The sequence below is a fragment of the Apaloderma vittatum genome, unplaced genomic scaffold, assembly GCF_000703405.1.
Source record: "Apaloderma vittatum isolate BGI_N311 unplaced genomic scaffold, ASM70340v1 scaffold32170, whole genome shotgun sequence".
In the NCBI taxonomy this organism is placed as follows: Eukaryota; Metazoa; Chordata; class Aves; order Trogoniformes; family Trogonidae; genus Apaloderma; species Apaloderma vittatum.
The window spans coordinates 33571-43617 of NW_009694594.1; the positions used below are offsets into that span (position 1 = coordinate 33571).

General features: G+C 41.9%; 1 protein-coding gene across 2 annotated transcripts in view; it reads right to left on the bottom strand.

The window, feature by feature from the left end:
• The window catches only part of LOC104272917 (death-associated protein kinase 2-like), a 37377-nt gene extending 30409 nt beyond the window's left edge, over positions 1 to 6968 (bottom strand). For both annotated transcript variants that reach the window (XM_009868045.1, XM_009868038.1), the window contains exon 1: positions 6876 to 6968. In XM_009868045.1, the coding sequence (XP_009866347.1) occupies positions 6876 to 6952 (77 nt within the window). In that variant the 5' untranslated portion in view covers positions 6953 to 6968. The remainder of the gene's footprint in view (positions 1 to 6875) is intronic.
• Positions 6969 to 10047: the final 3079 nt, after the last annotated feature.

Here is a 10047-nt window from a genome sequence, read left to right on the forward strand (position 1 = left end):
TAAGCTGTTCCTTCTGCTATGAGGAGTGACACCAGTGCATACATAATACACATGTAGAAACTTAGCACACTGCACCTTCCTGTTTAAACATCCAAAACCAGCTAGATATTGACTGAATGCAATCTCCCTGGGAGCAGATCAATTGTAAGAGGGTAGCGGTATTATGGTTAAATGATTTTTCTCCTTGCCTATGTATGAAACAGATGGAAATCATACTAGCATTTTAATCAAGGTTTTAGGAAATTATCTGCAAGGCCAAAACCACAAGGGGTTGCTGAAACTCCCCTTCCACTGCTCTTTGTGGACTGTTTTGGTCTGTCAAAACAAGAGGTGGAAGTTATCTCCTCATCTTATTTAATCTTTGCTTTACTGAAGTAAACAATCTCCTCCAGCCGCAGGACAGCACAGAAGGTACGTTATTTGTTCTTCCCACTCTTCCTACATCGGGAAAAAGGACAGATCAACAGAAATCCTCTCTTTGTGAGCATTATAGATCCAGATATTCATTTGGATTATGGACTTGGATAACTTTAACTGCTCTCTCAGAAGCTGTAGATTCAGTAACAAGGAAAGCTTACAAGTCTTAGCTTTAGGATACACAGGGACCCACTTACGGTGTAACTGAATCTGCTTTATGGGCTGCGCAAAGCGGGTCCATGACTCCAACCCAAACATGCTGGCACTAGATAGAACAAGTCTAGCTATTTCAGTGATTGTGCTAAGTCTCTCCTCACGAAAGCATCACTGTGTATCATACTCAGCTATTAAAAAAGGTTTTCACTCCGGTGAAAACCACTGCTGTAGAGTTTTAATAAGTAATAGACATCATCCGATCTAAATTAAGCTTGACCATCAGACAAGTATCTGCAAGCCCTATTCCTAATAAGGAATTCACTTGAAAAAAATGCCTGACTTACTAATTAAGGCCAGTTCTAAATAAGCAAGGCCAGTTCTTCCTAGTTACTGTAGACAGAGCAGCCTTGTTATGAGAAAAAAAAAAACCAAATGAACAAACAACAAAAATTTCCACAATTTTCAGTGCACTTTCAAAGATTTTGGAAACAGTTGAAGTAACATTGAAAATTAACAGGCATATCTGTTTAAAAAGGAAAAAGTATGCTCAATCTGCTAGAAGAAATAAATAAAGAATTAAAAAAAACCAAACTCAAAATATTGACTGCATCAGACAGTTGATTACGATCATAGTGATGGTGACCAAGTACCAGATGCCAAAACTGTCTCAGCAAAAGATTTAATATACCTCATACACAACGCAGAGGATGTTTTGTAACAAGAAATAGTAATAGAGGTGCTGGTTAGTGCTCAATAATTAAATTTACATTTTGCATCAAAAGCAAAGACTTGGTTTGCGTGTGTTGTAGAAAAAAATACTCCAAGGTTATTCTTCCAAATTTAAAGAACTAATTCAAATTATAAATTAATCTAAGAACAGAGCTATGGTCCATATCTGAGAAAGCCAAATACCGAACAATTCCTATAGACAGAAAAAACATTCCTGGTAGGAAAATACTGTGCGATGTGTGTTAAGGGTAAATTTCCTAACTGCAAACACACCCCTCTATTTACCAGGGAGTCAACCTAGCCGGATGACATGACTTTTCATCATAGATTTCCAAGTTCCTCCCCTACGACGAATACTTCAGTTATCTCTGCTTTTTGTTTTCATTACATAAATAAATATTTACTAGTTACGCTGCCAGAACAGTGATTATGTGCCAGGCCCCAAAGTCCCATCATCACTGGGGGTTTGGACTACCTGATCTTTCAAGGTCCTTCCAACTCCTAACATTCTGTGAAAATGTTGTATTTGCTGTCCTTTTAAGCTTCACTCCCCAAAAAAGGTTTCACCTGGATCAGTGATTGGAGCTGATCCTCCACACACAAGGCAGGGAGGAGGTAGGAACTTGCAGGAGAGGGGACTACAGGAGGCACGACATTGATTAAAGATCTATCATAGCTTTAAACTGCCATAAAGAAAAAAATAAATGAGGAAACAACCAGGTAGTGATATTTAAGCACATACAGCAGAAATTTCCTCAAAATGAAATACAGATCACCCTAATATGCAGAAATATGTCAGTCTTGCTGTAAACTTAACTTCCACAGTCTGAGCCCAATTCACTCATATTTAGCTCAGTTTTTGCATTAACCAGGCATTAACATGGGCTTCTAGAACTCTTCAGGCATGGGATCCCACAGAAAACAGCCACCTCAGTACTCTAGTTTCCCCAACTTCAGCAAGCCATGCTTGGCTTTTTTCTTGTCAGAAAAGCTCTTAAAACTTCAAAGCATACCCGAGTTGCCTTCCCCAGAGCCCACCATCCTGTATCAGCAACAAACTGTCCTTCTCTCCCAATAGAGAGGATTTGAAACTAGCCAAGTGAACAAAACATTTCTCCTGTTTCTCATGAAGTTCTGATTTCCTACAAAGATCGGTTTATCAGACTACGCATCTTGTATCCATCCAAGATCTCCTACCTCTGCAGAAAACATAGCAGAGCTAGACGAAAGCTGGTGAAAGCTGAGGCTAGAGATGAGCAGAGCTCCCACCCACTGCAACAGGCAAGAAACTGGAAAGGCAGGTAGTAGGGCTGGCACACACTGCAGAGGAAGGCAGAGTCCCTTTCCTACAGCAAAAGGAAAATAACAAGGAAGAGGGGCACTTCCTTACCCAGGAACAATACTTTGAGGTTTGTCTCTGATAAGCACGACCTAAGTCCTTGTACGATGCAGAGAGCTGAGCTGTGGTGAGCGGGACACTGCCTCAGGACACCGTGGGGCCGCTCTCACACCACACACTTTCTCAATGGGCACTTTCATTAAACGCTGCCGGACAAGCTCCGTGACACTTTCTACCCTTAGCCCAGACTTGACATGTTACAGTGACACTGCCCAGAAGGTACAAATGTCAACAGCTCTCAACAGCCTGGCTGGCAACACATTTAGGTAAGAGATTAATGACTCCATGGTACAACCTTTTATAAATTACACTGCACATATCTGAAATTCTAGCACACTCTGTGCACCTACCACGACCATCAGTGATCGCTAGTACAGCTGAAAAAGGCTGCTGCAGGCTCGTACGAGAACTCCTTTTGTCCAGCTAGACAGAACTACCCATCCAAATCACAAGTCCTGAAACATTTTCTTAGAAGGCCCTCCCCTTCTCTTGTCATAAATTTTGAGAAAGAAGAAAAATAATATTTCAATATTCTAGCAATAAGCTATATTACAGATCTCTTAAAGGGTTCTTTTTTATTTTAAAATGTTGACATGTGTAAAATTCACTCTAGAGGCTCCTTCTCTTTTTACGCTCCCTTTCAGCCAGTGGTAGAGAACCTCAGTCCCCGCAGACTTCACACTTACAAACACTGGTGAGGCTGAATCTGGAATCTTGTGTCCAGTTCTGGGCCTCTCAGTTCAAGAGGGACGGGGAACTGCTTGATAGAGTCCAGTGCAGGGCCACAGAGATGATGGAGTGGAACATCCCCCTTGTGAGGAAAAGCTGAAGGATCTAGGTCTCTTCATTTGGGAGGAGACTGAGGGGGTGACTTCCGGAATGTTAACAAATATGTTAAAGGTGAGTGTCAGGAGGACAGAGCGAGGCTCTTCTCAATGATGTCCAATGACAGGACAAGGGGCAATGGGTACAAGCTGGAACACAGGAGGTTCCACAAAAACGTTAGAAAAAACCTTTTCCCTGTGAGGGTGACAGAGCCCTGGCACAGGCTGCCCAGGGAGGGTGTGGGGTCTCTTTCTCTGGAGATTTTCAAAACCCACCTGGACGCGTTCCTGTGTGACCTACTCAGGGTGACCCTGCTCTGGCAGGGAGGTTGGACTAGATGAGCTTTCGAGGTCCCTTCCAACCCTGAACATTCTGTGATTCTGTGAACTGATATTATCTTGCAGGAAGTAATTTTAAATAGACGTACATGATAATAAAGTATCGCAGTCATTCAACATAGGCCATGCTAAGCTTCCCAAGTATAGGTGCTAGAATGAGCAAGCCCATCAGCATTTTCTTTTCTCTAATGCCACATGCGATTAATATTTGAAACTGTGAGGGAATGTTGGATCTAGGCAGCTAGTTACAGCACACAGCTGCAGTTATGGAAAACCTGCTCCCCCTTCCTGCAAAGAGTTTTCTCTCACACCATTGCCTTACCACAGGAGCCAGCTGCATTTCCAGCATTGTGATTCTGCAAATGATCTGGCTGAAGAATCCATAAATGCACCATTTGCAGGGTTTTATACAGCTGGATCTGAAGAGCCTTTGCTGCAGCTACCTTCAATGCTGCCCAGTGACAGGAAGGGTCTAATGTCATCACCAGACCAGATCTATCTAAGCCTTCCAAAGCAGCATCTGCAGTGGATCATAGAAGCCTCCTTTCCTAAGTGCTGTGCGAAGACTTTTAGATAAACAGGTGCTGGCTCTGTCGGTGAGATCCTATATTTTAACTTCTGACTGGATCCAAGCTAGAATAAACATTATGCCTGTATTAATAACTACTTTTGTTCTGAAGAAATCACAAGCTCAGTTAGGAGGACACAAACAGGACAGACTCTTCACAGACATTGTTTGAAAACCTGTTTTTGTAAGAGACTTCTGTGCCAGAATTATGATAAATTAATCCTTTTACCCGCCTGCACCTGTCAGCAACTAACAAGTTGTTGCAAACATACTGAATGAATAGAAGGCATCTACAGGTTCTAAGGGCATCAGTTAGCATTAGGAAAGATTCTCATGCCTCAGTCACCACAACCTGTCTAACGAGTTATTTTTCCTCTAACAAAGCAAGAAATCATTTGGCACTGATCCTCATCTGTGGCTGCTACTCAGAGACACAGAGGCACGATAACCCAGTGATGTTCCACATATAATACACAGTTGAAACAAGAGCACTGAAAGTGAAAATACCTTGACAAAGACAGTGTAACATCACATTCATGGGCAGGTGCAAAGCAGATAACTTGAATGCATTCAGAGTTAAAGGAGCTAATTCCAGTCTTGCCATCCCCTTCTCACAATTTACAATTGCAGGGTTTTGCTTGAAAAATGTTTACAAGCAGCACAGGTCTCCTTGTTAGAGTTTGCCTACTTCCTTCAAGCTTTTCACAGAGTGTTTTTCCTTACAGATATAGACTTGGATTTCTCATCTACAAGAAGCGTTACACGTAAAATGCTGGGAACTAGAACACGGTTTTGTAGTGCAGCTCAATACCCATTTGTCACACAGGATGGCACCTGCACATGCACACTTCCACTCCTTCTGGTTTATTCAAAAGGTCTTTCTTGCATATAACATGCCTATTTATAAAAGGCAACATTTTCAGGCTCCATGCCTTAGCGCACTCTCCTCTAAACTCAGCCCATCACCCGGCACGTGGCGAGCACCAGCTCCACAGCATAACCCTGGGACCAGTCATGTTTCTGTGACACACAGCCAGGAAAGGAGGGGGCTGCTGGGGCCACACAAGCCTTTACCAGCCTGAGGCCTCTCCAACAGCAAGGGCCAGCCTTTACTAGGTTGTCTCAACCATACTTCTCCATTCAAAAGACCTAATAACCATCAGCTTGAAGAGGAGAGTGAGGTTCCTCATCTCAAATTCACAAATCAAAGTAAAACCACGCTACGCAGTTTTCAGTTTCTCATATTAGCAGTTTGACTGTTAAAGCACATACTAGGGACTGCTAGGTTAAAAAAACCACGCCTTCTACACCCTGCACACACACATGGAATTTCGTTACTCCTCACTGTTGTCAGATTTTCACTTTCAGGCCAATGTTCTCAGGACTAGTCAATATTCAGAAGCAGGCAGTTACAGAAAACTTCATAGCTGAGGCCTTCCTGAGAGGGAAGGGAATAAAAAAATCCTCAAAGAAAACCAAAACCCAAACCCCAGAAAATAACTGCACTTAAAGGAAATCTTCTCAACAACTCCAAAGATGAAATAGATGGGAGTGGAAAAAAAATAAGATTTGGCAGGGAAACAACTTCAACGGAAGTGTTTTAATGTAACTTAATTATTGGCCCTTGAAAAAGGCTAATTGCACATACACAGTCATTTATCAAAACCAACTGCCAGACATTGGGAAAGAAGCCAGCATGTGTATAGCCTTAATTTAGCTATTTGCATATTAAAAAGAAAATCATCGGAGGGCTGGACACTGATTGGAAATCAATTTTCCTCAGCAGAGCCCTGCATGTTGCAAAGTCATTCAGCTCACAAACCCAGTAGAGTGTTTAAGCAGGTGCTTACGGTTAAGCTTGGTAATAGCCCATTAACTCAACCTATAATTAATACTAACAAATAAGGCTTTATAGATTAAAAGCTATATACAGGTATCAACCAGTCTAGCTGAAATTTTGACAGGTAAACCTTCAAAGGAATACATATGCACTGTTTTGCAGGCTGATAGCAATGTGTTCTGTCTGTCAGTGCTCTGAGACAGCTGAAAACAACAATGCTGCACAGCACTGTTCAAAACAAGAAGCCAAATTAAAGCACCGCACCTCTGACGACAGCAGCGTGAGATCCCATTTCTCAGCTGGTTCAGAGAACTGACAGGTGAACTCAGTCTAAAGCACAGACACAGATGACACCTCTCTAAAAAAGACAATGTAAACGTACCTTCTGTTGTCCTAGTTGCATAAAAGAAATAGGAAAAACAGTTAGCACACGTAACCAAAAAAAATCAAATATGCAAAGTGAAGATTTTGAAAGGGGGTGTGTTTCTGTTGTTGTATATTGTGATTGATTTAGGCGATCTGCAGAGTCATTGTTTTAAGATGTGGCAAATACCCTCCTGTGTCAGCTTTTAGAGCAGCGTGGTGTCATCAGTGCAAACTTACCTTCCTAGCTCCTCCCCGATTTCATAAACATCCTCCACCTTCTGTTGCTTGAATAAAGCCATACTTGGACTTTTCATTGATGCACAAAGATGATGCAACTAGAATATTAAGAAAGAATGACATTTGTTACAATCTTCCAATAAGCAAAGAATCAGCAAAACACACTTCTGTTATAGTCTCGGTCAAACCATGAGGGTCCAAATCGGGAAAGAGGTGAGCGAGTGCCTGTAAATGAAGAGGATTCTTGCCCCTCGCTGAAGTACCTGAGCACACACTTAACCAGAAGCACAGAACACACTTTGAAATACAAATGTGATGGAAGTGAAGCAACTAATTAATAATTTTACAAACTTATAGACAGCAAAGCACTCACACCACGCTAAAGAGAGCTAAGTGTGAGAATCAGCGCTACAGGCTTCTTCATTAAAGTGTCAGCAGGCAGACCATGAACCAAAGAGACCACAAGGCAGAGCTTCCTTTTTCTCATGTCAGGCACAGATTCTGAAGCACGGAGGCAGGACAGCAAATGGAAATCCAGACTACGGCTGCAAAAAGGCATTGTGATTCCATCTGCACGGTTCTCGGCACAACATCTTTCGTCACACACTACATGTTTCAAAGAAGAAAAACACGAGCAGCATTTGCGGCATGCATTCCTCTGTGTAACTCTGAAATTTGTTTCCAGGACACAATCTTTTAAGTTGATAAGCAATGTGAGGTCTGCAAAGACAAGCCTCACATTGGAGCATCTGAGCATCTGGGAGGGCATTACGCTGTGCTGCTGCTGGCAGAGAAGACCAGAGATCAGATTATTCCTTGGGATACACCCAACACAGCAGCATAAATTGTGTTAACAAAAGGGATTTTAACACAATAATCGGCCAACTAGTTTACGACATGTTTGGTGTCCCGTGTAGATGAACACTAGATGAACACGAGTATAATCCCCAATGGCCCAAACAACAACCACTACTCAAGAGCACAACAGGTAAAATAGTTGTAAGGCCTCTAGCATGACAATAAAATCTAATTACACTGAGCCAGCGTTGTGCTCACACATCTCTAGGCTTCAGCAGCGTATCCGTATTTCTTAAAGCAATGTGCATTTCCTTATGAGTATCAGATGCTGCCTGTTTCAGATGCACTGGGGACTTCCAGTTTCTCTATTTCTATACAGCTCCTGCATGTTTTTAAATAGAGCAGTCTTTGGCATCTAACTGTGGCACATTGCAAAACATATTTCATGAGCAAATAAAGCTCTATTTTGATCTTTTAGAAATACATTCAATTCAATATTGCAAGAAGATCCAGCTATTTTGATAAATCAGCAGGCTACTTACAAAACAGGACAAAGTACCAAAGAGCAACTGCAGAGTTCCTGTCAAGTTGAAGTGCACATATTTTTTACAATTGTTTTCTAAGCATATACCATAAGCAGCAAATACACTGTAAAAATCTAACAACTTGTTAAAATGCTTTTGTCATGCAGTCACCTCAGAAAAAGGACTGGCTGCTTTGGTTTCCTCCTCCCTTTTTATAAACTCTTGGCTTCTAACACATGGGAGGTATGTGCAGTATCAATTCAATTCCTTGCCAAACACGCTGCTTCTATTGCTTCAAAAGAACAGAAATAGTGCTTCTACATCTATTTTTTGGCTGATGTTAGCCAAGCTTACACATTAGGACAAAAATTATTTGACTACTTTATTTCAAGCAGGACTACAGATACCAGTTGGGAATAACATTCACTCTTTGAAAAAACAGTGGCAGTACGTTAAGGGGTATCAACAAAACCAGATGTCCCTCTGCCAGGCGTGCAGCACCAGTTCCACAACACACGAGTTGAGCAGGGGTACCTGGTTCTGTCTCTCAGTGACACGATTTTATACAATTCCATGACAGCTCCCATCATATACGTAACATCTCTGTTCACTGCATCCTTTTGGATTGCCACTTCCAAAGCAAAAGGAGATGTGGGGAACTTCATGACCACTCACTTCACTCCTTTCCCTTGAACAATGTATTTTTTAGGTGAGGACCTTCTAATGGCCTGCTCCCTGCCTACAGCCTGCTCTCCTCTACACTCTTTGCTCCAAGGCAGAGGACAAGATACAGGGCACACACGCTATTCTGGCAAGCCTCACTTCATCTCTCTAAAGGAGCTTCACTCTTACCAGATGTTGGGAAATATTTAAGTTATACATCACAACTGCATCCTCTCCTTTCTGACAATCAAAACACATCCATTTCTGTCACGTTTCAGAAGAAATTACCATTTTCACTGCATAACAGACACTTGTAGACACCTCCCTTTCTGAAGGATGTATCCCTGCACACCTCATGGGAAGGTGTGCGTATTTTGATGGGACACGACTGACGGGCATCTGTCGTACAATCAAAATACATCCATTTCTGTCACGTTTCAGAAGAAATTACCATTTTCACTGCATAACAGACACTTGTAGACACCTCATGGAGGAGAGGGAGGTGCAGGGTATCCCTAGCAATAGCTTTCACGCTCTCAAAAGCAGCCTTGCTGGAGGTCTCCACTGCAGATGTGATGGCTCCCTTGTGGGCTCCGTGAGGCCTACTGCATTTTCAACAACAAATCTGCTTCAAACTCCAGTTTCAGAACTCTGCAATAGAGACAAATTGCCTCCCACACCTTCCGGTATAACTATGCTCTAGTGATGACCTCTCTTACCCAGCTACCTGAGGGAAATGACAGAAAGCAGACAGCTTGTGACACCAAAGACCAGAATAACCACAGCACTTCTAAAGTATACTGTAGAAATCAACACTTGCATTTGCATGCCTCTACCAACGGCGTTACAATGTGGCTTGGGTTTTTTTGCTTCCACCTTCCATCCTCATACTTTCCCAGACATTTTCTGGCTGATTCTTACTTTTCAAGAGCTTTTCAAGATGAAGTCAGGTGAACTGTTCTGCTACTTTGCTCATTAATTCCTTTCTCAAAGCCACGTTTATGCCTGGAACAAAAATGTCTCTTTTCTAACTTGCAATGAAAATAAACCACTCAAATTCTGCTTTGTAAGCAAATTCTTGTATTCCTCAAGCAACCTTTCAGTCTTAAGAGAAAGCTCATTGACCAATATTGCTCAGCGCGTAAAACTGCAATCAATAAATTATATTTAATAAATTATATTTATTA